Source organism: Pectinophora gossypiella, chromosome 17 (assembly GCF_024362695.1).
Source record: "Pectinophora gossypiella chromosome 17, ilPecGoss1.1, whole genome shotgun sequence".
Taxonomy (NCBI): Eukaryota; Metazoa; Arthropoda; class Insecta; order Lepidoptera; family Gelechiidae; genus Pectinophora; species Pectinophora gossypiella.
The window spans coordinates 10,515,015-10,542,791 of record NC_065420.1 but is presented as its reverse complement, the minus strand read 5'-3'; the positions used below and the strand labels follow the sequence as shown (position 1 = coordinate 10,542,791).

The 27,777-nt window shown below is 36.7% G+C and overlaps 3 protein-coding genes and 1 long non-coding RNA gene across 18 annotated transcripts in view; 1 reads left to right on the top strand and 3 right to left on the bottom strand.

The window, feature by feature from the left end:
- Positions 1 to 2,532: 2,532 nt before the first annotated feature.
- On the bottom strand, positions 2,533 to 4,664 carry LOC126374657 (uncharacterized). The gene is made up of 2 exons (XR_007567468.1): positions 4,495 to 4,664; positions 2,533 to 3,823 (listed from the first exon to the last, which is right to left on the bottom strand). It is a non-coding gene; the product is annotated as an uncharacterized LOC126374657 (long non-coding RNA).
- A 1,258-nt stretch (positions 4,665 to 5,922) lies between these two features.
- Positions 5,923 to 17,071, bottom strand: LOC126374569 (variant surface antigen F-like). 15 transcript variants are annotated; one of them, XM_050021239.1, is made up of 12 exons: positions 16,917 to 17,071; positions 11,526 to 11,574; positions 10,689 to 10,736; positions 10,339 to 10,395; positions 9,633 to 9,686; positions 9,146 to 9,184; positions 8,622 to 8,675; positions 8,216 to 8,266; positions 7,858 to 7,911; positions 6,991 to 7,041; positions 6,513 to 6,567; positions 5,923 to 6,449 (listed from the first exon to the last, which is right to left on the bottom strand). In XM_050021239.1, exons 1-12 carry the CDS (start codon positions 16,929 to 16,931, stop codon positions 6,434 to 6,436), a joined length of 543 nt encoding a protein of 180 aa, XP_049877196.1. In that variant the 5' UTR covers positions 16,932 to 17,071; the 3' UTR covers positions 5,923 to 6,433. The 15 variants fall into 15 exon arrangements, with proteins under 15 accessions (XP_049877196.1, XP_049877197.1, XP_049877199.1 ...); XM_050021240.1 differs by having other exon boundaries at positions 5,923 to 6,024; positions 6,535 to 6,567; positions 16,917 to 17,070; XM_050021242.1 differs by lacking the exon at positions 16,917 to 17,071 and adding an exon at positions 14,427 to 14,575.
- Positions 17,072 to 19,314: 2,243 nt separating this feature from the next.
- LOC126374571 (ufm1-specific protease 2) lies at positions 19,315 to 20,947 on the top strand. Its single transcript, XM_050021258.1, has 4 exons — positions 19,315 to 19,334; positions 19,495 to 19,662; positions 20,236 to 20,445; positions 20,783 to 20,947. Exons 2-4 carry the CDS (start codon positions 19,540 to 19,542, stop codon positions 20,924 to 20,926), a joined length of 477 nt encoding a protein of 158 aa, XP_049877215.1. The 5' UTR covers positions 19,315 to 19,334; positions 19,495 to 19,539; the 3' UTR covers positions 20,927 to 20,947.
- A 130-nt stretch (positions 20,948 to 21,077) lies between these two features.
- LOC126374632 (dynein axonemal heavy chain 10) overlaps positions 21,078 to 27,777 on the bottom strand; it is a 60,306-nt gene continuing 53,606 nt past the window's right edge. Inside the window, exons 84-90 of the mRNA XM_050021322.1 lie at positions 27,217 to 27,388; positions 26,632 to 26,763; positions 25,175 to 25,334; positions 24,527 to 24,746; positions 23,203 to 23,379; positions 22,379 to 22,525; positions 21,078 to 22,036 (exon numbers count right to left, since the gene is read on the bottom strand). Coding sequence (XP_049877279.1) covers positions 21,890 to 22,036; positions 22,379 to 22,525; positions 23,203 to 23,379; positions 24,527 to 24,746; positions 25,175 to 25,334; positions 26,632 to 26,763; positions 27,217 to 27,388 — 1,155 coding nt within the window. The 3' untranslated portion in view covers positions 21,078 to 21,889. The remainder of the gene's footprint in view (positions 22,037 to 22,378; positions 22,526 to 23,202; positions 23,380 to 24,526; positions 24,747 to 25,174; positions 25,335 to 26,631; positions 26,764 to 27,216; positions 27,389 to 27,777) is intronic.

The following is a 27,777-nucleotide window of genomic DNA, read 5'->3' as shown; positions in this document are numbered from 1 at the left end:
TATCCTCTTGCGATGTGTTAACATCGCGAAAATACTAAACTGCGATGCAGGATATTGCAATAGATTAAAACTTTAGTACCTACACTGTACGGTCACGAGCATTAATATGTATACACTTTGGTACCATGTCACATTAACTTTTTTGACAAATTCAACTGTAAGTCTCACTAAATGTCAAATATGTTAGTGCGACAGAGTCCTAAAGTGGGTACATTATATTGCTCATGACTGTATACGTTTATCGCCTTTGGGTAGGTATTACAGTCTCTTTATTGCTTTGTTTTAACTGATTTGTGAGAAAGTGATGTTATTGTCTCGTTTTTGTTTGTAGATCTTTTGTGGAAACACATTAATTGCAGAATGTAAAATAAGGAACAAAACAAATATGAAAAGGAAAAAGATGAAGGAAAGGAAAACTCCTAACCACTTGCGCTTGCGCCCTACACACCTGAAAATAGCCCAGCTTAAAGAAAAAAGGGAAACACGTCCCTTTATAATAACAATTTTTTTTTTATATTCTATTTTACTCTTTAGTTGTAATAGTACTTTTGGAAGTAGTAGTACTAGTTTTAGTAAGCTGTAAAGATTTAACTTCGGCTTCATAATTGTCATCCCACATCGCAGTTGATTGAGGGACTGTGTTCTTTTCGACATAATAGAGTCCATCCATAAGGGAAATATAGATATGCTCATGTAAAGTTTACTTTATATAAAAAAGCTATTATAAGATTAATGATTACCTAAATAATAAAAATGTCTGGTATTGTATGTGTTCCTCTAGTTATTAAATAACTTGTAATGTTTATCATTGCAGTTTCTTGTCATTTCTTCTCCTCAGCCATAACACCTTGCGAAATGACGTAAATTAAAAAATGTTACATTGACCTTCAACAAGTTTACATGATAATTACGTTGAATAAATGATTCTGATTTCCGAATGAACGAAGGGTGAGGGACGGAGAGGTTCTAAAAAGGCAATTCATCTAAACGCTTTATTACAATTTGACATTTGTGCATATACCTTTAAATGTAAGTGAGCAATTTCATTTTTATATTATCATTATTTTATTCAAAATAAGTGATTAATTACTTAATTATATTTTTCATAACATACCTACAATAATGCTTTTGTTAATTATTAATTGTTATTACTTCAGTTGACCACAAAACGGAACAAACAGGAAACCAAAATCTATTTGAATATGTGGAAATACTCGTAAGTATGTATGGTATCAACACGTGTAAAAAATACCTTAGGTAAATACTAATTTAACATAAAATTTACTGCACATAATGTAATTATTATTAATAGGTACTTAGCTACTTATACTTACGTACGGTAAATATTATTGCATAATATGCAGATCTTAATATGTGTATGTATCTGAACTACATATTATATAATAAAAAAAATATATAAATCTCAGTTTTTACCCGGAATTCATCGCGTACAAGGTTCTCACTATAAGGAGAAGTTAAGTATATAGAATCTAATATAGATTGTATACAGGGTGTTAATGACATACATACATAAACTCACGCCCGTAATCCCTAATGGGGTGGGTATAGCCACAAGTAATCAAAGACAACTTGCAGCCACTGTTGACAATGAACGACAAAATGATGAATGACGATCTGTTATTAATGACATCGTAACGAAAACTTTGATGGGTGATCCAGACCATGATTCCGAGTTGATATCAAGTGAAATTTTCCGTCGCGAAAGTATGGAACTGAAAATAATTTTAAAAAGAATCATCGGAGGAAATATCCCCAAAATTTTCGTTAAGATGTCACTAAGACCTCTATATAATCTATATTACATTCTATATAACGTCTCCTCTGACTATGATGATAAAACTATGAAGGCCAGATACCAACCATACATATTGGCGAAGAGTCTCATTTCATCAGAATAGGTATTACGCAAAGTCAAACAATATGATAGTAAAGTAAAAAAAATACAGTAAAAATATAGATAGATAGGTCAACAGTGGGTATGGTAGTCATCTCATATACAGCTCGTGGTTTCAGCTTCCCTCTGGTTACCTGGAAATAATCGCTTGAAGCGATAAGGCCGCCAATTTTCCTTTTAATTACATTTCTTTTGCATGCTGACAATTACATTTTCTTTTGTGCAGTAAAGCAGGTGTCGATTATAATTGATAGATGCTAAAGTTTCCCTGAAAGAAATTGCTACCTTAACAATAAGGCCGCGTTTTGTACGATTGTTTAATTTGTATCCCTGTGTTATATTATATGTTCCGTTTATGTAATAAACAATTGTGTATTTATAGAGAACAGTTGCTTAAAATGAACACAACTGCACCAGTAGACAATGATTATTTATCTAATGACATATCATTTGTTGGTATACGAAGACAAAAAGAAATTAGTTCGTGTTTTGAATCGAATGAGAGTAAGGCGATTCTCATAAAATGGCGCGCACTAACGCGATTGGCGGTAAACCGGTTTCAGAGTCGCCTAAAAAGACTAATTTATTTTCCCATGGTGGAATTAAAACGACAAATATCAGCTGCAGCCGTTTTATTATGCTTCATTAACAGTTAATTGTTATCTTAATCTATAATTTGCCGTGATTGCTTTGGTTTTAGTTGGATACTTCAATGCGTGTACCATTGCATACCCATCGTGTCGATACCTAGACGGCTCCCTTATGGCAAACTATCAATCCGATATCAAATCGTACCAAGAATCGGTATGCAATGGTGTACGTATAGGAATCTTCAATTACTCCTGATATATGATGCGTCATGAACAAGTATTTGCCAAACCCTCATCTTAAGGTTCTCTTGATATTTGTATCAATATCTCGACAAAGGCTCTTGTCAATACTACAAACTAACAAGCATTTCATTTACGGATCTGTGGTCTAAGTCCTTATCCAGCGATATATAAAGCCTATACTTTCCCCGTTTTATAGTCCTATTACCTAAAACGCCCTAAACCTATGGTCCTTACAACAATATGGCTCCACCTATTTCGACCACATTGGCAATGCCAAATCACAAAAACAACATCGATACTCTTATAACTATAATCTCAATTCGGTTGTCATGCAAATTACCATCTTTACCCGTATCTACATTTTACTCGAGCCATATTAGCACCATCTGTGCAAAACAAATAAAAGCCATGTCACACAAAGATGATAAATCAAAGTGACAATAATAACTTGGTAAAATTCAGATAGACTTAATCCTTTACTTGACAAGTTTTTCAGAGAACCTCGTGCGCCTTGGGAGGATTAAAAAGGCGACATCGAAGCAACTTATCTAAAAAGCAATATTGCAATTTGACATTTGCGCATATAAAAGTAAGCGCGCAATGCCAACAAATATCAAAAAGCAATATTTTTAAATATTGCATGTAGCCTTTTTAACCATCTGTACACAATTGGCGTTTGCAGACGAGCAGAATCGTGTAGAGGCATACTCGGCTGTATTCGCCGTGTATCGTCTATGATCGCTTACAATCGGATGTGATCGTGCGCATCCATAATCGCCAATAGTGAGGGGGAATTAGATGGAAACATTCAAGAACATCAACTATTCTTGAAAAGATTTTCATTTATATATCAGTCAGGATCATATGCAACGCATCATCATAATCAGAAGTAAAATATCGTTCGTTGGGGTTACTTTCTCCCTAAATTTGGGAGGTCCTTGGTGTCGGGAACTTTAGGGGTGTCCGCCAGTTTGGAGGAGTCTGGCGTTTTGGGCAGGTCAACTGGGGGCTTCAGTCCCCCAGGCAGGTCCAGGGAGACCACCGCGCTCGCCAGCATCAGCAGGCATACCAGAAACTGTGAAAACGATAACTTCATTTGTAACTCATTTGTTCACGTAGCCATGTCACAGTTGAATAAAAAAAATAAGTAAAATAAATATTTATTTCCTCTACAAATAACATTGTTCTTATAGTAATTAATAATTATTTTATAACATGAACATTAATAATAGGAATGAATGAATGAACAATTTATTGTACAGCATTATAGGTATTTAAAGGAAAAAGCTTAGGAAAGCCGACCTAATCGTTTAAAGCAGTCTCTTCCAGGCAACCTTTGATAAAGGGTAATAAATAATATACAGACTGCAATATAGTATAAAGTGACGTATGTTGGTTGAATAAAAGGAACACTCTCCTGTTAAATTTGTATCAAATGACTCAAGAACAAACTTAAAAACGTTGCCAATGCAAAAAAGATTCAATAAGTATGTTTAGCTTCATCATAATCGGATAAAACTCTCACCTTCTGGTTTCATTTCTTTTGCTGTGTATGAAGAATATGAGATAAAGTCACCGCATTTGTTTAATTCTGATAAGTGTTTTAGAAGTAAGGAGGAAACAGACGTACATACATAACCGTAAGACGTACACAAAACCCTCCGTTTAGCTTCGTCATAATCGGTTAAAACTCTTATCTTCTTGTTTCTAGAGGTACTTATATGAGATAGTCTAAAAGATACTCACCACAACTCGAGACATGTTGAAATCTTCCTCAAAATCCTTAGAATAGTGCGTTTGATTCCTGCTCTAACTTATATACGATTTTTCTGAATAATTTCCTATGTTAATTAGTAGTAATTACGGTGGAAAACAATGCGTCAATTATAAATCAATATAATGGCCACGTGCGGTGACAGAAGATTAGATGCTTGTCAATCAGGATTCCTCGTGTATATGTCGCAGTCGGATTGTATAATCCGCTGTATTACATTACGGCTAGCTGTTTTCAAAAACAGGGCCATTTTGTATTGCGGCGGTTTTGTATTGCGACATATACACATGGTCAGCGCACATCTAACGTTGTTGTTGTTGTGTTGTGTTGTTGACAGCTTTTGTTGTCTAGTGGTTAGAGCGCTGGGCTCACGATCTGGAGGTCCGGGTTCGATTCCCGAGGGGGACATTGTTGAAATCACTTAAGACTGGACTTTTTTGGGTAAGGACATTGCAAGGTTGAATGAAATTATACCGTGCTGCGAAGGGCTCTGCGCGGCGCGTCGCGTCGCCGAAGCGCTAGTTCGACTTTTTTTGCGAACAAGTGCACATCACAATCCACTGTTATGGGTATCTTGATATTTTATGTCGTTCTCTTATTGCTGTCTCGGATGTCATTGACTACTAGGGCGGACAAATGAGGAGCGAAAGTTTGTATGAAACCGCAATTTTTTGTGTCATTGTGTGTAGGTAGGAACATAAAGTCTTATATATCCTCCTGTCCCTATCCCACTCTACTAAGCGGGGTCGGCACAATATGTACTACTCTTCTATCCCTCTCTGTCACTCGTCATCTTTGTATTGAATCCTTTCACACAATCCTCCACAATCGGCTAGTTTCCAACTAAGTAGGCAAATGAAATGAGTATGGAATTTCTATGAAAAAGCACACTGTGACGTCATAGAAAAATGTCGGACTTATTAAATGTTGGATGGCATTGCTGTGAGAGACATCTCTCTGTGCCCGTGCCGGAAAGGGGTTCTCATTTTAATAATTATCATCATCATCATCATCAGGCCATTAACGTCCCCAATGCTGGGGCACGGGCCTTCCCTATGGTTCATTTTAATCATTTTGATTTTAATTTTAAGTACATTTAGTTATGATTTTAATAATTTTTAACTTTACTTATTTTATTCTTTTCAGGGCTCTGCTCAGGGCGTCGTCTGAGAGGAAAATATTTTAAAGAAATAATCGACCCTAGTAGGTCGATAGCGATAACCCTCAATCAGTATTGAGGGAAATCGTCGACCACGCCGGCGGGGCTGGTATCGGGGTCCTGAAGTGTTTGGTGCCCCGAGTTTGGCTGCCTCTATGGTAATCGGGTCGTCGGGAAAAGGTCACCTACCAGGACAGCCAAAGTTGATGTTAAAAAGTGTAAAAATAAATAAAAGTCAATGTAGAATTTAAGTACTTTTATTATGTATTTTAATTGAAGGTCGCACTTTTATCGTCAGTGACTGTATGTCCTTACTTGCCGCTGCGTTCGTAGGGGTTGTTCACTGAAATCAAAAAAAGACACGTTAATACTTACATAATGATTTCGGGAACCGCTGAATGAATTTGCACGTGATTTTTTAGATATGAAAAAGTGAAATTTTTATATGAGGTGTCCGGCCACACTTCACTCACTTTTTCAGTGTCAGAAATGAGTTTAAGCTTACCAGCTTAAACCTTCCCCCCCCCCCCCCTGTACGATACCCGACCCACCCGGGTGTCCCGACCGTGATGGAGACGACTCCCGTATTCTAAGATATTAACTCGACTCAATCTCCTCTCGACTCGGCCTCAGCTAAGAATTTTGGTATTTTTAGTTGACATTTCCGTCCTCGACTTTACTCACTGGAGTCGAGCATATCATCATCATCATCAATTTAAGTGACCCATCATATGAGTAGGTACTTCAGTCTTTTAAATACAATTATTGGACGTGACGAAGTTACGTATGTTTCTGATTATGTGACAGATTGTATTATCTTAAGTATTATTGAAATAATTAAAAAAAATCTTACGTGGTCTGTGTGGGTATGGTCGCAATTGTTGGCCTGAAAAATAAAATATCATTATTGATACTTCTTCTTCTATCGTGTAGGTTGTGAGGTAGATGACCAACTCAGCCACCCTGGTGAGAGGGTTATTATTGAGCTGCCAAAGGCTCCTGACATGGCTCATGTAACGACTGCGTACTACTTACATAAGTAAGTAACAGGGATCGACTTAACATGCCTCCCGATGAGCGATGGGCCTGCATGAAGTGATTTTATGATATTTCCCCACCGGAATTCGAACCCGGGACCTCCGGATCATTCAACATTAATGATTTATTGTATCTATGTACCTAAATAATAATGATCTTTGTACTTGGCTCTTGCATTGACAATTAATTGCAATCTCAAAAATTATACAGCCGTGGCTGACAACCCTATTGAGGATTACAAAAGTGAGTAGGTTGTATGTGAGCAACTCACCTCCAGGGTTGCCTCCGTAGTAGAAGGAATCAGGGTTTTGAATGACTCCAGCTATAGATAAAAAAACATCGTTATTAATTATTATAATTATACGTAAGTAGTATGAATACCTACTGGTGACGATATCATATCAGTGGTTCCCAACCTTCCTTGACGAGGGCACCCTTTGATTTCATTTTTATTATCAGAACCTAACCACAAGGCTAAAAAATAAACTTTAACAAGAATCTTTATTGTAAATAATCGTCTTTATTCAGAAAACTTTCCTGAATCATTACAGCTCTCATGGACCACCAGTGATTCGCGGGCCACTGTTTGGGAACCACTGTATTACATAATTAATTGCATTAATGAACCACACTCCATCGGCTTTTCGAAAAGCGTAGGAAAAAGGATGTAAAAATGTAAGAAACATGCTTTATTTTCATGCATAAAAATAAATTAACATTTTATATCAAGTTTTCGTAAAAATATTTTTTTAGAGAATAATTTTACACAAAAAAATATAATAAACAAACAAATGATAACAGAATCTGACACAGAAATGACACCATGGAAAGAAATCATTCAGAATCGAGACAGATATGGATGAAAGAGGGCCTTCACCCAGCAGGGGGACAAGCCTGCATCTGACACAGAATGGACACCATGCACTGAAAAGGTGGAAACAGATCACAAATCGGGACAGACACGGATGAAACAGAGCCTTCACCTAGCAGTGGGACATACCTATGAAAAAAAAGGAGTATTATAAACAAAAACCTTTTAAATATTTTAAACGAAGACACTGAGAGACGATCACGTAAACCTATCCACTGAAAGCCCATTTTGACCCAAGTCACATGCATTTGATGGTATAAGTTTTACCTCCCAAATTTCCGCCTTGATAATACCCGGGGTCTGGGTTTTCTACCACTATTACTATAAGTAAAAAAGAAACATGCATAAATAACCAAACTACTTGCGAAGACTATGTATTCGTGTTTTTAATTTTGATTTAATAAATTTTATTCTATAAATCTTATTTATTTGATATTGACTTTTAGATTGGTAATTAATTATTTTTAAAGTAAAATAAATTATTGGATTTTATTACTATTTTGCAGTAAAGGGCATTTAAAAATATAGTCCATAAAAATTATATATTTTTTTTTTATACTAAATCTATTTTCTGTTTCAAAATCAACATTGTTTTCTATTAAAGAGAGACCGAAATCAAATTTACCTCCGTTGCTTCCGCCTTGATAAAACCCGGGGTCGGGATTTATTACATTCACTATAAATCAAAATAGTTAAATTAGGTACAGTTATGTTTAAATTTTGAAAGTTATATTTATTTGTCATACTTTATCTAGGTATTTTAGCTTCACAAAATTTATAAACGAGCATGCAAAAGCTTTTTATTTAGATTTTCTAATTTCGTTTTAAAATTGTCAATAATGTGAATTCTAAGCAAAAGTGTCATCATTTCATGATTTAATAACAGATATTTTAAATTTCTTCCAAAATGAATATTAACTCTATTACTTTATATTTAAATCTATTTATGGACCATAATATCTATTTAATCTATTTAATCATAGAAAATAATTATGATCCTGGCTGGACTGAAATGAAAACAATTTGATTACCTCCGTTGCTGCCGCCTTGATAATAACCGGGGTCTGGGTTGTCTACCACAATTACTATAAGTGAAAAAAACCATGCATGAATAACCAAACGCCATGCATGCTTTTATCAGGTCATTTTCTCAAGACAGACGCATGACCATGCATTTGCCCTCCATGCCTCACGCTTTATCGATACCTTTTTGTAATTTAGTGTCAGACGACATTTTACTACTTGAGCAGAGCAGAGAAAAATGGGAAGCATTTAGGGCTGTCACCCGGTAAAAAAATAATAAAATAAAAATAAATAAATGGTCAAACGGGCGTCATGTCTGAATATATCTGAGGTACCCTAATGCAGAGTTTACTTTATGGTAAGTACATTTTTTAAAATACACTCATGCAGCGGGCAAGTTTCAAACCAAAAAAATATGAACGTTTAAATATTAATCCCAAAAAAAATTTACTGCTTCGAAATAGGTACCTACTCAGTACGAACTCTATAAATAAATTAAATAAAGTTTATTGTAAATATATAATTTAATTACCTCCGTTATTTCCTCCTTGTGGACCATCAACGACATGAACTATCAAACGAAATAATAACATTAAAATAATCCAATCAAAATCTGATTATGACTCCACTTCATAATTTACTTATCTACTTCAAATAAAATATCGAAAAAAAATGTAATCAATCTCCTATGCGGGGTAGGGACGAAAATAAGAAGGTAGAATATTCCAGACTCCTTAATAATCGATGTCGAATCGATGTCGATGAAATATAATTTTACCTACCTATTGATGACCCCGTGTGACCTCTCTAATGTGACCTGACTTGCACAGATAATAATTAAAGGTCATCCGTCATGCTTTTACTAATTAGATACAAATAACTATCATACAGATGACTTTTGTTTGTCCCAATAGCTTTTACAGACATGTGTTTGGTACTACATGAATTGAAATTTAACTGTTTTTTTTTTTCTTGTATGTACACCTAGCTTTTTTCTTAAATTTTAATTATCATATTACCTCCATTGTTGCCGCCTTGGTAAAATCCGGGGTCTGGGTTATCAATCACACTCACTATAAAACAAAAAAATATTTAAAAAAGAAAAATGACAATGAAATTATTATTTAGGTGGGCTTTTTGGCGGGAAACGGGAACGGGACAGTTGCTTTCTTCATTGAATAATCTAAATAATTAATACGAAGTGGTGTTTTGTGGTTGATGATCGCATTAAGTTAGTCGGAAGACATTCGCGAGTGTTATTATATTGGAGTATTCAATAAACAAAGTGTATCTGCCTATTTTCGCTTCGTGTCAAGAAGCCGCTTCATAACTCGAAAGTTTATGCGGACTTTTGAGTTAATTCGTTTGGGGTTCGGAGTAGGAGTCTACTCCGAGGGTGGGGGCTTAGGTTTCATCATCATCACCTTTCATCATTTCATTAATCATCAAGAAAAAAAATACGTAAGATATGGCTGTATGGGCATAGTTCCCTTTGCCTTACCCTTCGGGGAAAACCAAAACAAAAAAAAAATATTATTTAGGTTAATTTAAAAAAAAACATAGCATTCTGGCCGCGTATTAGTCTGCGTGGACTTCAGTTAACACGTTTTTTTTATGGCTCTACGAAGTATCTATGTTCGTATCTGGACAACTTGCAGTCTTTTTTTTGTTTCAATTTTATTTATTTTTATTTCTGATAAGAATATTTTTATTTTATATTTTTACCTCCATTATTGTTGCCGCCTTGATAAAAGCCAGGGTCTGGGTTATCAACCACATTCACTATAAACAAAAAAATTAAATAATATACAATATAATAATAAATAAATAAATAACATAATAAAATAATATCCGTAAAAATAATATTTATATAAAAAGCAATATCAATGGTTGAAGAAAAGTATAAGTATTAGTAGTAAATGAAAAAATATACGAAAATGACCTGTATTGTATTTTAGTTACAAAAGTAATCACAAATTGATAAGAGCTGTCATTACACTTAATACAGAATTTTACTAAATTTACTACAAACAAATCATAATAAAAAAAGTTAAACGAATTAAAAAAAAACTAACCTCCGTTGGTATTACCGCCCTGGTAGTAGCCTGGGTCGACGACTTGAACTGAAAAATAAAAACATTAAATATATCATAAGCTAACTATGCAGCTGCAGGCCTTTGGTTTTAGTTTTATACAAGACCATTAACCCGGCCCCAGGGGACAGAGTCATCTTCTGAGCCCTCCATTAGGGCAATTCCTGTTCGACTCGTTCTTGCCGCGGGGGTGGGCGCCTCGTACTTCAGTAGGCCAAAGTGAGATGGTGGCTGAGTTCAGATAGGGACCCAGACCTACGAGGTATAACGGTGGAGAGGTGGAGATGGTAGCCATTGCAGGACGGAAGGGGCAAGTCACAGAGACTGTAACCTGGAACCTGACAGAGGGCAGCAGTAGATACTATTCATAGGCGGAGTACAGGAGTCCTAGTAGGGCTTTGAAATAGACTACTCTGGGCGCCATCCTACTCGTGTCAGACTAAATACTGCGGAGCGGAAGACAAAAAGGAAACTACTGCCCTATTTTTCCCTAAAAAGTAGCATGGAGAATGCTATACTGATAAGAGCGTGGCTCTTAAAATAGTGATGAGCCCCTACATACTTCTTCTTCTATGGTGTGGGGTGTGAGGTGGATTACCAACCTCTTCATCTCTGGTGTAAGTGTTTCTATTGGGCGGCCAAAGACCCTTGACATGGCCCATGTAACGACTAGGTACGTACTTACATCAGCAAGTAGTAACTGCATCAACGACTACGGGGTTGAGGTACAGTGATACCAGGGTTGGTAAGATCACTTCGTTTGGGTAAGATCGACCTTAGAACCCAAGCTGAAAAGTTTTAGAAATACTGGAAACTTACCTTTTTCTTGTGGTTTAGCCATTACAACCACCAGGGCCACACAAAGTATCTGAAAAGATACGTAATTCATTTTAAGTCTTATTTACTTTGTATAGAAAAACTAAAACAATTTACTTATAATTTTTTTCGGATGAAAGTGAATACATTATTATCTGGTTCTGATTCACTGTGCACCTACCTACGCAGACAGATAATGCTGTAAAAACACTGACATCCTATAACCAAAAAGGCTCACATTCGCTAAGGAGTTTTACTAAAAAACACGTCTGAATCGTGTTGTAAATACAAATGTAGAAAGTATACAGGGTGTTAGTGACATCGTAACGAATACTGAGGGGGATGATTCAGACCATGATTCTGAGTTGATATCAAGTGAAGTTTTAGTTTTTTCAATTATTTTCAATTCTAAACTTTTGCGATGGAAAATTCCACTTGATATTAACTCAGAATAATGTGCTGAATCATCCATCTCAGTATTCGTTACGACGTCACTTACACCCCATATGAGTACATACAGGTAGCCATACAAGTAGGTATGGGTGTTAGTGACACCGTAACGAATACTGAGGGGGATGGTTCAGACCATGATTCTGAGTTGATATCAAGTGAATTTTCCTGTCGAAAAATTCATGAAAATTTTAGTGTATTGTTAAATTATTTTCCGTTCCATACTTTTGCGACGGAAAATTCCACTTGTTATCAACTCAGAATCATGGTTTGAATCGTCCCTCAAAGTATTCGTTACGATGTGACTAACAACCTGTATAAGTTCATTCCCTCAAATTAAGATGCTTAAGCCTGTTCAAATAAAGTGCAATACTCGTATCAGCTGTACAGTGTCGTTACACGCCGTCGCTTGTGCCAAGATGCGCCGACACTTTTTTACAGAGACTGGTTGTCTATTTATTATATGAGGTCTATGTGTAAAAAAGATAAGTCAGAAATCACATGCTACGATAAAAGATAAAAAATAATCTATATTGACACTCTCTTCGTGTTTTTAATTTTGTGTACTTTCTTATCTGTCAAACATAATCTCACGCCCATAAATTCAAGGGGGGATTTTAGCGCGTTGCGTTGTAAAGATTTTCCTTCGTTTAACCTTCTGATTTTATGGATAACAGCATAGAATAAGGAATAATACTTGATAACCAGGCACAATTACATCTTTCACCCATTATTATTGTAATCATAATAAAAAGAAGCAGTATACGTAGCAACATAATTCTTTATATAATGTAATCCAAATATCAAGCAACAATTATATTTATATGCTTCTGCCATTAAGTAGATTGTATTTCGGTATAATGATGTACCCGAGTAGTGATGGGCAGGGAAAGAAAAAATATTGGGAAAATAAAATAAACACCCGAAAAATTCCCAAATTAGGCATACATTATTTAAATGGTCTTTGTTGAAAAACCTTACTTTTAATAAAAAAATATGCAATAAAAATATTTTCCTTTGAAATGGGGATTCGGGTTTTTTCCCTCAGAATTGGGAAAATTTCCAAAACGCGGGAATTTTCCGGGTAAGAACCTAACACTATACTCGAGTAATGAGAAATTTGTACAACACCATCTGTTTCCATCAAAAGTAAAAAAAAAAAATTATAAAAATAACATCAGAATGTGATTTTTAAAAAGTAAATATCGGCGCCATTAATGCAGACACCATTGCCATGTTTCGCTATTTACCTATTAAAAAAAAACAAGTCATTGTATTTGCTTTTCACATGAACAGGAAATCCGATGACATCATTTCAAACCTCCGCCGTTTACTTTAAATTCGGTTATTAAATGAGGAATAATACATTCGGTTTAAGGCCAAGTTCTCCAGACACAACAGATAAACAATTTGGTTTGGATTTTAAAAGGACATTTGGTCGCATGACTTTAAAAACATTTTAATATGCTTCAATTTTTTTATAAAATAATCATGTTTAAATCATGTACGCGCTTACATTTTAAACTTAAAGACATCCTCCAAACATCTAAAATATTAATCTGCTCACATTGTTATCAGAGTAAATAATTTATTCAAAATTTATTCCATAAGGGTAAGAAATAACCTACCTAATTCAATTCCAGACCCTATTTCGCGAGCATTAAGTTTACTTTTGATTCTTTCTTTACCGAAAGTTTGGAATAGTAGAGCAACTTCAGGTATAGCGACGTCAGCGGGGGTGCTCCCCAAGAAGGGAGAAAATATTCAAATTTTGAATTCTGCAACCGGAGACTGGGCGCTAATAATTATGTATAGACTTTGAAACCATGTCACATTAACTTTTTTCACAAATTAAACCGTAAGTCTCATTAAATCTCAAATATGATAGTGCGACAGGGTTCTAAAGTGGGTACAAAGATATTGCTCATGATTTAAATTGTGTACGTAATACACAGTTTATTTTTAGTTACTACTTCAATGAGATAATAAGTAGGTACATATAAGTTTATTTTGATGATACTTATCAGTTGCTGTGTACACTGGAACCTTGTTTTAAAATACGTGATGAATTCCTGTACAAATACGTTTTGTTTTAATAAGATAACTTTGTTTAATATAGCCATATTAGGAAGGAAATACAACGACTTTGAGTTGACCACGTTATAATATTTATTAATTAGGCACACACAATTTTTCATTTTTTTCGTTTCTTACAGTTGGTTGATCGTAGAAGAAGAAGAGACAATATGTATTAAAAAGTAAAAAATATATATTTTTTTGGATGTTGCCAACACAACAACTAGAAAACATTTTTGATTCTTCTTTTAAAATTACGATATAGGATGCGATAAAATTTTTCGCGCTTGGTTCTTACGCACTTACCTAACAATTTTTTTGACTTGACTAACTATCACTTGGCCGGCACACTTAACAAAACACAATAGGTATTCTTACCAATTCAACTATTAAAACACAGAAGCTCGCACAAAGTTTTCCAGAACAAAGTATACTTGAAAATACCTAATAAAGAAAACACACAATTAAAAATCTATTAGTTGATTAGTCCTGAAAACAATGGCGTAATGACAGTAATGGACTGAATAGGCATTCTGACTGGTTTATCGCGTGTTAATCGTCCACGTAGAATATAATGCAGATAACATGATAGCAAACAATCGATTAAAAAACAACCGTAATTCTAAGTAGATAAGTACGAGAGTTAGAGTAATTAGAATGCATTAAGTATAGAAAACCGAGGAGCTCGGTGGCGCAGCGGTTAACGCGCTCGGTCTGCGATTGTTGAAGTTAAGCAACTTTCGCAAAGGCCGGTCATAGGATGGGTGACCACAAAAAAAAAGTTTTCATCTCGAACTCCTCCGTGCTTCGGAAGGCACGTTAAGCCGTTGGTCCCTGCCGCATTAGCAGTCGTTAATAACCACCAATCAGCACTGGGCCCGCGTGGTGGTTTAAGGCCCGATCTCTATCCATCCATAGGGAAGGCCCCAGCAGTGGGGACGTTAATGGGCTGGTGATGATGATGAAGTATAGAAAAATAAAACGCATGTCGTGAAATCCGACAGAGGGATTGTGTCCTTTCTAACATGACGGATCCCTTATCATCACCATAAGGTTCATCACATCCAGCTTAGGACATCGTACCAACAGTGACTGTAAGTTGTCTTTGACTACTTGTGGCTCTGCCTACCCCATTAGGGATTAAGGCGTGAGTTTATGTATGTATGTAATGTGATTTTTTAAAAAGGTGCTTACGAGGTTTTTTTTAACTATAAGGCTACAAGTTTCCATCAAGTCAAATCAGTTACTTTTTACTAAACGTCCAAACACGAAATTGGGCAATAGGCTGATCGCTTATCACCACAGATAATGTTCATCTTGTCTCAGATGGCATTTAGTACTTGACCGGACAAATGGGAGGCGCTGAGGGCTCTCACGCGGTACAAAACCCCTGAAGGGCGCGAATCTCGGCTCAGAGCGTCTGCGAGGATTGTATTTAAAATAAATACGGTCGAATTGCGAAGCTCCTCCTTTTTTGAAATCGGTAAAAAGAATGAATATTTTTAATAGTTATAATTTTTCATAGTGCTCTGTATTCTGTCCGCGTGTCCATTTTGTAAGTCCTAACATACGAAATTGTAATCTGGCCCCTGCGATACAAGCTGAGCTTAGCGCAGGGAACGCCGCATATCTAGAGTAATTGGTCATATTAATAGTTGTCTGTATTTTTATTAATGTAAAATTACTTATTGACTTATTGTTGAAACACAATGTATAAGAAAACTCTGAACAGTAAAATGTAGGAAAGGAAGATTATTTCCCCGAAATAAATATAAGTTAAAGTAATGTAAGGTAAAGTTAATATAAGTATAAGTAGGTAAGTCCGTCTTTATCACAGCAAGTCGTTATTTCTTCTTCTTATAAAGACTTATGAGAAGAATAATATAGACATATTCAATAAAAAAAAATTAATGAAAGAATAGGCCCGTGCTGAGATTCGAAGCTGCGACCTCACATTGCGAGTCAAGGGCTACCAGCACTGAAATATAGAACTAATAGCTTTTGCCCGCGACTTCGTCCGCGTGGCGAGTTATAAAAGAGAGATCTTTGTGTGTGTGTTAATGCATATCAAATTTCAAGCATCTAACTTATGCAGTTTAGACGTTTTCATACAATTTTTATTTTCCCGCTAACTCCCATTTTCCAAAATACAGCCATAACTAAACTTTATATGTACTAAGGTATGCATGCATGCTAGATTGAAAACATATCTTACGCGATTTCGATTTTTTCATACAAATGTTTTTCCCGCTCACTCCCGTTCCCGTGAAAATTCCGGGAATTCCTTTCTTAGTGCACCTCTACAGTACCTAAGCTACGTCCCTTCCAAATTTCAAGTGCCTACGTTTAGCCGTTGAGGCTGTGCGTTGATATGTCAGTCAGTCAGTTTCTCCTTTTATATATTTAGATTTTATAGTGTAAAAACTGTTGGCAATTCATCAGTAGGTATTAAAAGGCAGGATGCATTTCATTCATTTAACGTGAAAGCTAGTGGACGTTGATTCATTGCTTCGATCATTAGTGGCTTCTGTACAATGGAATCACTGATGATCTGTTTACATTATCGCATTATTCGTATGCCTCGTTCTCTTGCGTCATACAAAGTTAGATAGGTACCTACTTTTTTTTTCACTTTAACATGGACTACCACATTATCCACTTTCAGTAAGTTCAAATGTTAAGTAATTTAAAAACAAGTATTACAAACACGAGTACAACAACACAACAACAAACACAAGTGTTTTAGTGTTATACAAGTATTTTTCAAAATGGCGTTTACATGGTTTTCAGTATAAGGCTTACTTTATTAAAATAAAAGTAAGATATTGATTTATTTTCCAAAAAGTCAAGTAAGTAATCCAAACTTACCACAACAGTCTTCATATTTCGTAGTACAAAAAAAAACTAAGTACTCAATATTACACGCACGATAACCAACCTCGGACAGTGCCAAATATACAAATGTGAACACTTATATACTCGCGCAAGTTAACGATAACCTCAGCCAGCCGTTGAGCACACAGATTGTTTACATAGCGCAAATAAACACTAATTTTCCTGTACATATTCTCGCTAATCCATTGTTTTTCCATCGCAAAAACAATGGATTAGCGGACTTTGTGGACTTTTTTGTTCGTAACTATAACAGCATCACGCCTGTATCCCAGAAAGGGTGGGCAGAGGTGTATAGCACCTACACCCAGTCGTCACCAGCTATGTAAGCAAGTATTCATGGTAGGTAATGTATTAATAGTATGTAAGTATTAACATTTTAATTAACCTATAGTGATAAGTATGAAAGATAGGAAAGGCATTTCATCTGCCAATAAATTATAATTTTATTATCAAAAGTAGGTTTGTGAGACTGTCCTTTGTTTAGTAAGGACTTTTCAGGCTTGAATCACCTGATTGTCCGAAAAAGTAAGATGATTCCGTGCTTCGAAGGGCACGTTAAGCCGTTGGTCCCGGCTATTAGCCGTAAAAACACCTCCACCAACCCGCATTGGAGCAGCGTGGTGGAGTATGCTCCATACCCCCTCCGGTTGATTGAGGGGGAGGCTTGTGCCCAGCAGTGGGACGTATATAGGTTGTTTATGTATGTATGTATTAAAAGTAGCTACCTATTAGAACCTTACCCGATACAGCTCAAAATATATACCTACCCTTAAAGAATCAGTTAAACAAACAGACGGTTCGCATAGGCTTAGTAAAGGGCCCTGTCACGATATGGTGTTGTATGAAACATCATCATCATCATCAATTTAAGAGCCACGCTCTTGTTGGTGCAGCATTTTCCATGCTACTTTTTTAGGGATAAATAGGGCAGTGGTTTCCCTCTTGCCTTCCGCCCACTAATGAAACATAAATAACCTAATGATGCCTGCTGTGCTGCATCTCTACATTTCGTTTTTCCTTTTGTTTATCTTGCTTGGGAGGTCACGTTAAGCCGTTGGTATAAGCACAGATCATATAATACTAACGTATAAGTATATTAATGTAAGTACGTAGTCGTTACATGAGCCATGTCGGGAGTCTATGGCGGCTCAATAATAACCCTGACACAAACGGTTGATGAGGTCGTTTATTGATCTCATTATTGAACTCACACGATAGAAGAAGAATCGTATTTTATCGGTTAACCAGGTCCACAGGTTCAGGTTCTGAGTGTATCATGGCAAGGGCGGGTTATAAATAGACAATTATTAATAATCCGTCATAATGGACGTCATTCTTCTCGTCAGGGTCTTCTCGTCCCTGACCAAAAATACGGAACATTGGTAATCGCACAATAAATATAACTGAATAATTTAAGAAATGATTTATATTTGTTGTTGTTAGTCGACCGCATCCATAGTAGGTAAATCCCCACGGCCAATGCTTGTTTGTTATATACAAATTACTACGAAGACTTTGACAATATTAAAACAATAAAAACTTTCCTGGAACTTTGCGCTGAGGTCAGTAGGTATTTTAAAAATAATGAGAATATCACTGTTTAAAATAGAGAGTTCCTTTCTTACCTATTCACATTAATATTTTGTCTTTTCTGCCATCATAAATAGATTATATAAATTTTACATCCTTCATTTTATTTAGGGGCGAAAAGCCAACCTCTTGAAAACATAGAGAGACAGTGGCCTCCAGCAAATCAAAGCCTAAAAGTTGATTACAGTAATGTCAATAATGTTATATTATTATTTAATTATCGAAACAAAAAGGCGCCATATAAATATTTTCAATTATGTCTTAATAGTCTTAAGTATCCATAGCCACGAAAAACATAGCGATTTTTATTTAAAAAAAAAAATGTCACTCGGTTTGTTGACAAACGTACACGAAGTAGGTTTTTTTGGCGGGAAACGGGAACGGGACAGTTGCTTTCTTCATTGAATAATCTAAATAATTAATACGAAGTGGTGTTTTGTGATTAATGATCGCATTAAGTTAGTCGGAAGACATTCGCGAGTGTTATTATATAGAAGTATTCAATAAACAAAGTGTATCTGCCTATTTTCGCTTCGTGGCAGGAAGCCGCTTCATAACTCGAAAGTTTATGCGGACTTTTGAGTTAATTCGTTTGGGGTTCGGAGTAGGAGTCTACTCCGAGGGTGGGGGCTTAGGTTTCATCATCATCATCTTTCATCATTTCATCAATCATCAAGAAAAAAAATACGTAAGACATGGCTGTATGGGCATAGTTCCCTTTGCCTTACCCTTCGGGGAAAACAAAAACAAAAAAAAAAAAAAAAAAAGTACACGAAGTAGTTGATTTGGGAAATTCTCCTGGTAAAGCATTTCTAGTTTGTGGCGATTATGAATATTATCATTACTTATGTGATGGTTTTGATGATAGGGTTAGTATAAATAAACTTTTGTGTACTTACAAACGTTGTCGTGTAGGTTATGTTACGTTAACCTAGTAAAACTTTTTTCTTATTTATTTCAGGGTTGGGGCTGCGGTTACAGAACATTACAAACAATATGTTCCTGGATGAAGCATAATTATAAAGAACAAAATGTTCCTTCGATAAGAGAACTACAGAAAATCTTAGTGGATCTAGAGGATAAGCCACAAAGTTTTGTTGGCTCAAGGCAGTGGATAGGCAGCTTTGAGGTAAAAAATAAATTGCATCTATCATCTAAATACATTACATACTTACATAGACTCATTATTATTAGTAGGACACAGGGATATGCAGAGGCCCATCATTTTTCTTTTTTGATGCAAGTTATTGTAGATTTGCTACAAATGGCATTAACTTATTAGCCGGACAAATGAGGAGCGCTGAGCGCTCGCACCAGATACAAAACTTAAGAGCCCATCATATCTAACTGAACCTCTGCCCATCATCATTGTCAGTAAATAAATTTGAATCTCATGTGAAGCTTACTTTATGTAAAAAACTAATTAATGACTACCTAATGTGTTCCTCTAGTTGGTTTTTAAAAGATGTGTTGCTGTTGCAGTTTCTTGTCATTTCTTCTCCTCAGCCATAACATCTTGTGAAATGACGTAAATTCAAAAATGTTATATTGACCTTCAGCAAGTTTATCCATGATAATTACGTTGAATAAATGATTCTGATTCATCCCTATGTGCTTCATTTGATAATTATTAATCTAACATTCAGAGTTCTTTGTTACTAATTATCTATCTATAAATCCCACCATAACCTGCTTATTTCAGGTCTGCCTAGTAATAGACAAATTATTCGACATACCGTGCAAGATGCTCCATGTAAACAAGGGTGATGAGCTGAAAAACATAGTGGAGCAGTTGAAGACACATTTTGACAAGTTTGGCAGCCCTGTGATGATGGGTGGTGACGTAGACTGTTCGTCTAAAGGAGTCATGGGTATCAGAGTTGACGGAAATAATGCAAGCTTACTTATTGTGGTAAGAATTATTTTAAACTGTTTGTGACTTGGTCCATATTATGGAGTTTCAGTAGGTAAGTCAGGAACTGTGCAATTTTTATCCCAGAAAAAACATATTGCAGATAAATTGCATGGTTTCTGGATGAAATATATATACAAAAACTCCAAAATATGGACGAAGTGTTAAAAAAGTATAATAGCTCAATCTACTATGCCTATACCTCAATCATAATCAAGTTGTGAAAGTGAAACAAATCTTACATACTTGTGTCTAAAATTACCAAATAATGTTCATCAACTACAGGAGTTATATGATATTGAACACAATAAATAAATTGATATTCTTTATTTTTCAGGATCCTCATTACGTAGGCAAAGAACACACTAAAGAATTCCTTCACCATAAGGGCTGGATCAAGTGGCAACCGTTAAATGAATTCCTAACTTCATCCTTCTACAACTTATGTTTACCACAAATTAAGGCAAGAAGTAAAAATTAATAATAAAACAAGATATTACTATTCAGTCTTTATTTCAAAATTAAATGTCTACAATTCACCTTAAAATTGATAGTTATTAACAACATAATTATTTTAAAATAAGGTAATATTGAGAATACAATAAAGACTAGAATTATGTTAAATTGTTGAGATCAAGTTTTAACACTTCCAAATGCCTATAAAAATTGTGGTCAAAATAGCCAAAGCTAACAATAAGTATTATCTTTGCAAATAACAGATAAGGGAGTTGTGAAAGGGTTATGTAACAATTCAAAAATGGATATCTATCGTTCAAGTAGATTTACGGCTTCAGGTCTATAGGCCGACAAGGATTTTTGGCAAGCGGATTGACATTGACGGAGGTGTGCTGCATCTCCATTTACAACAACTGCCGATGCCAACATGTTCATAGGATACGGCGTGAGTTCCGATTATGGCCAGGTCCCAAAAGATTCTTATTCTCTCTATATGAGTGTTAATAGTGCCACAGAATAAATAATAAGTAGATAGTGCCGATTCTGGCAGATACAAACTAAGTTTATTAGTTCCATAACTAGCGCTATCTCTTTCTTGCAAGTATTGTAAGGGACAGCGCTATTTTTAGTTTGCCAGTTCCAAAACTATCGCTATCTCTTTCTTGCACTTATTGTAAGTAAAGGACAGCGCCATTTTTAGTTTGCCAGTTCCAAACCTAGCGCTATCTCTTTCTTTTACGTATTATAAGTAAAGGACAGCGCCATTTTTAGTTTGCCAGTTCCAAACCTAGCGCTATCTCTTTCTTGCACTTATTGCAAGTAAGGGACCGCACTAGTTTCAAAACGGTCAAAGTAAATTAACCTCTCATATGCCGAGATACCAGACACAATAGATTTTACATTGTGTCTGGTCGAGATCCGCGTTCCGGCGTTCGAAAGATTAAAAGATTAGTTCGCAGAATCATCACCTATGCAATGTTAGGGTAGCTCAGTCAGTGTTCATAATGAGACAGACTCCTTGTAGTACCCAGTGGCTGCTGTGTTCTGTCGTGAACAAGTTGGACTGGAAGACCAGCCCAACACCCATGGCGTTGCGGCGCTGCGAAGTAGTATACACGGGGGTAGGCAGCGTATTCTGTTCAACAGACAAAAATAGGTTAGTTTGCAACTAGTCAAACCAGTAACTTATAACGTAACGTCAAAACACGAAATTACTATAGAATTTGTATGAAAAAGTGATGTCATAGAAAAACGTGATAAAATGTCGGACTACGTTTTCCTTGACGACTTCGGCCCCACACACGCCTTAACAGCGGTTAATAATTTCCATTTTCAAACGCGCTTCAAACGAATAAAAAAGGGAGGTTCGCAATTCGTCTCGTATATTTATAAATGTATTTATTTATTTATAAAACTTCCAAACTGCAAGGCCGACTTGAATCATTCTTTTTAGCAGGTAAATGTAGAAAATACAAACCTGAAGTTTGAGCTTGTGGAACTCGATAGGGATGATGTACATAATGGGCAGTTCTGTGACGAGGACTTTGGGATGAGATCTTCTCAAGCACCCGTCGTCAATGTCCCATCGCGCGCCTTCCAAGTATAGTCCTCGGACGTAACATCCCTGCACACATTGGATTACTTAGTTACTATTCGATATTGCTTTTTTTCTCCTAGCTAGTGACATCGTAACTAATACTAAAGGGGATGATTCAGACCTTGCTATTCCTTGATATTCTGAGATAATATCAAATGGAATTTTCCGTCACAAAATTAATGTTTTCTTTTAGTTTCTTCGATGGAAAATTGATATTAACTCAGAATAATGACATGAATCATCCCTCTCAGTATTCGTACGATGTCACTTACACCCCGTACAAGTACTTACAGGTAGCCACACAAGTAGGTGTGGGTGTCAGTGACACCGTAACGAATACTGAGGGGGATGATTCAGATCGTGATTCTCAGTTGATATCAAATGGAATTTTCTGTCGGAAAATTCATGATAATTTAAGTTTTTTGTCATGTGCTTTTATGAACGCGTTTTTCCGCTTTTCCGTTTTTAAAATTTTAGTTCAAAAAAGGAACAGTAGAAAAGTAGAAGATTACGATTATTTTGCTACTGTGAGTGTGTTTTATTTTGAGTGACTTTTTGCGCAATAATCAACTGCAGCGAGTATGAAGAGACTGCTTCTAGGTTTTTTCCGGTCACCAGATTTTTCTAATGAAACAAGGTAGTGACTTAGGCCGTTAGGAGACAAATTACATCTACTTACTTACAGTAAATTTACTATTACTCACAACTGTAGGTCGTTCTTCAATCTCGTCGACATGGACATAGTGTGTGACCTTGGTAAACTGCGTGGACCTGTCCAGGGGCCAGGTGTAGAGGCGGCAGGCCATCTGGATGTGTGCGATGAGGTACGACTCGGGTATGTGGAGTCCTGACAGCCAGATCACTACTGGCTCTTCATTCGTCTGTAAAGTGAAGTAGTTTGTTTTAATCACACTGGCAATGCGGATCTTTAGAGTTGTCATTAGAAAACCTTCAGTTTTTTTTTTCAGATGGACAGGGACCTTATATATCAGACATACACCTCTCTACGCTCAGGCTCTATGCCATTAGATTGTACTCTACTTGTCCTTTTTTGGGCCCTACGCTTCTCTTTATTTCCAATTCTCTCTATGGTGATACCAGGGGCCTGTTTAATAAAACTTACAATTGTAAATTACAATGACAATTTGGTGTTCATTACGTAGCTAATTTGAAACTGCAAAATATTTGTGATCACACACTCCGCAATGTACATCAAATTGTCACTGAAATTTACAATTGTAAGTTTTATTAAACAGGCCCCTGTTCTCGCTTTCATGCCTCGCGCACTTTCGTTCATCATCTTTCATTCTTGTCATTCCTAGTCTATCCTACTCTACGTTCTTAATCTTTTAGGGATTTACTGTTACACGGGTTATTTATTTAATAGGGATTGGCTTTTATTTCTTATTCTTTACATTTTATCTTACAAGCTAACAATTTGTTCCTTACGTCTAATCGAAGACCTTCAGTTACAATATAGATAGTCGACTTGAGTATTGTATTAATAGGTCTGAGACAGCCATAGCTATGGACAACACAGTAACTATCGTGGCTCAATTTTAGTATTAGTAGCCTGACCAATATTTGATTGACAATGTAGGATGAATCATCCGATTAATTTCCATGTTATTGTTGTTTGTTTGTTTCCTTCCTGGTAGTGGTTGCCTGGAAGAAATTGCTCTAGAGCAATAAGGCCGCCCAAATTGTGCTGTATTCATGTGTTATGTCTGATTGTTGAAATTTAGTTCTGTGCAATAAAGTACGTTTGATTTGATTAATCGAAAAATCTCCTTCGGAAGTCTTAACCAAACTAGGGAGCACAAAGTATTTTTTTGTAATATGGCTCCACTAGGATTCGAACCCACGACCATCGGATCGTGAGCTCAACGCTCAACCACTGGACCACGGAGGCCGTTAGAAGGTAGATACGTAGTAGTTGCTAACTTGGAAGATGTCCTCCGCGAGTTGGAAGGTCAGATTTGCAATGAATACCTTTTGCAAGCTACGCTAGGACAGTGATATGCTTACCCAGTCAATGTACTGCTTGGCCCGTCCAAGGAAGTGGTCCATCCACCCCCCGAGCCCCTTGCACGTGGCCGGGGCCAGCCCGCGCCACGTGGCCGGGATCTGTCCATTGAACAGGCAGTACGAAACGTTGTCCAGCACCGCGTCCATGCCTACTTCCCCAGCCAACGCCTTGCGGAGCAGCGTGAGGGTCTGCCGCATCCTCTTTATTAGCTTGTTGAACCTGAAAAGGATAACTTTATTATTATTATGTATGCAAACTGCTTACCTGCTCACCGTCCTGGGGGTTAAAAAACACATCAAAGCAGTTCATCTATAAAACAAACATTGCAATTAGACATTTGCGCATATAAAAGTGCCCAATGTCAATAAATTTCAAATATTGCAATATTGCTTTCTTAGATGAATTACAACAATGACCTGCTGGCCATGTTGTAAAGTCCAAGAGTGGCTTTGTCCGCATTAAGAGAATGAAGCTAACGCTTAGGATGTAAAAAGTACTAACAAAAGAAAATTGCCCAATTCAATTTTCTTTTAAAAGACGCGAAAAGCAGACCCCAAATCATGTGGGAATAATGCAATGAAGAGAGAAAGTATTAGGCAACTTAGGTACCTACCCATATTTCAAGGAAGAAAATGTACTATACTAACCTCTCCAGCTCCTGCAGCAGTACAACGAGTGATGGCGTGATGTTCATCTCGTTGGCCTTGCGCACGCGCCAGATCTCGAACTCGGCCGGCAGCTTGTCCAGCACGTCTGTCGCCACGTTGTCCACGAAGTCATCGCGAGACATGCCTCCCGCCGCCTCGCCTATGATACGCCAAAATCAAAAGCCGATCAAAATTCGAAGTCATCGTTTATCGCAGAATAATCATCTTAAAGAGAAAGGTAAATCTAGCGTAGAATGGTCCTCAGGATTTGAACCCACTGCTCTTATAAAACCGGAACGGACGAGATCATCTCATCAATAATCCTGCAGGCATCCGTTTAAAAATAATAATAATAAAAAATAATAATATAATATCCTAAGTAATACAGTTCATTCAAATATTTGTGTGGGGTTTTATTATACGTAATTACCAGCGCTCCCTACACCGTTCCATTAACCATTTAATCGGAGTTTACTCAATGCAGGAGATAGTTCCAAACCATTTGCCACAGATTTAGTTTCTCCATAACTGGCCATTTGTGTCGAGGTTTCTTCTACTCAATTGTCCAATTTGGCCAGCATATAATGTCTGATCGCGAGGTTTGTGAGAAGACTAAACGCCCGAACCGTACATTTGCTATTACCGCCATTGTTGGCTTCAAGAGCCTGTAATATACCTTGAAATATTGTCTAACTGGACTTACCATAATTCGCTAGCAGCACAGAGTGGAATTTAATAAATTATTAGATAAGAAATACACTTCAAAAATAACGTTATGATAATTAAGTACCTACTTAGATACCCAAAACCATACATAAAGAAAAACACAATGACTAAAGACTTACCGCCCAATACAGGTGCTAAGCAGCAGTGAAAAACAAATATACATGAGATTTTCAACATTATGAGGAAACACTTACCATGGCTCTACATAAAATACACACAGAGGCGATACCGCGAGAACTGCAGGCCGGGGAGTGGGAGTCTGTATAAAAAGGTACCGGGGCTCTGCGAAGGATTTCCGTGTGATTGCGTATTTAACTTTAAACATTTTAAAATATCGTTTGGCCTAACAGAAAGATCGGTGACGTGTGGCTACTTAATTCATCTTGCGATGGATGTACTTACAATCAAAGAGCAAAAGTTCAGTCACTTAGCCCAGGGAATTATTTGTAAACAGTGGTGATATTATGAACCACTAGTTGTCATAATTATACAATAGGTGTTTTTGGTCTATTACAGAAACGCCATGTCACCAGGAGGTCTTAAGTGCAACCAGTTAATTTATTACTTTGCAAGAAACTGATTGCACTTTTGCAGCTTATAGTACCTCTACTAACCCAAGGATATAGTCGTGAGTTTATGTTATGTTATTTCAAAATGTTCCCGGCCCGCCGTCGGTATCGCTTCATAGTGCACTAAGCTTTATACTAGGCTGATAATGATGATCTTCTCACTAGTTTGCGGCTGTAGTTCGATGAGGTGTCCCCATATGGACCTGACGGCTTGACTGAAGTAACCAATCTCAGCGTTTGGATGGAGTCCGAACACTTCTGGCGTGTTCACTAGAGGCAGCGTGTCGATGTATTCTGTTCAAAAAATAGTAGTTTCATCCGTATTTTAAGATAGACAGATTCAGATTCATTCAAGAAAGGAGTAAGTAGGTATGATCCACCTATCACGAGATATCTCCGACCATTATGTTGGTCTACAGAATGCTCGGTAAGATACGTAGTTCATCTTGCGATGGATGTACTTCTTCTGACTACCCTTCTTGGATATAGTCGTGTCGTGAGCGTATGTTAATGTTATATTTATCTACAAGTAGGTATGGGTATTAGTGACACCGTAACGAATACTGACGGGGATGATTCAGACCATGATTCTGAGTTGATATCAAGTAGAATTTCCTGTCGGAAAATTCATGAAAATTTACCATAGTTTTGCGACGAAACATTCCACTTGATATCAACTCAGAATAATGGTCTGACTCATCCCTCAAAGTTTTGAGTATGCAAGTGAGTTTAGTTCGAGTGTCTTACCAATGTACTCTTCCCGCTCGCCATCAGGTGGGATGACGTAATCAAAGATGGCGTCTTTGTAGAAGTGGAACGGCTGGAACTTGTCGAAGAGGAACTCTCCCAAATACTCCTCCATGTAGGTGTTGACCACTCGGCGGTCGTAGTCATCGATCACGCGGCCACCGTACATCACCTGTTTGGATACAGGATTTCCATTTTTTGAGTTGAGCGACATGTGCCCAACACACACACACACATGACATGACATGATGTGTGACATGTGTGTGTCCTGGAAATATCCAGGAGTCTTTAGAACCATCCCATTCAACTACGTTCAAAAAATTTTGCGCCAATATTAGGAACTTTACGAGGGAGTCTTTGATTTGGGTATTGGACAATCAAAATTCTTTTGGGAAACGGAAGTTTCATCAAATGCCTCTTTAAATTCGAATTTGACATCAAATGCATCTATCGTGTGGGTTGGGAAATGGATGACCAACCTCAGCAACCCTGGTGTTAAGGTTATTACTGAGCCGCCATACTCCACACACATAGCTCATGCAACGGACAGATTTCGGTCGA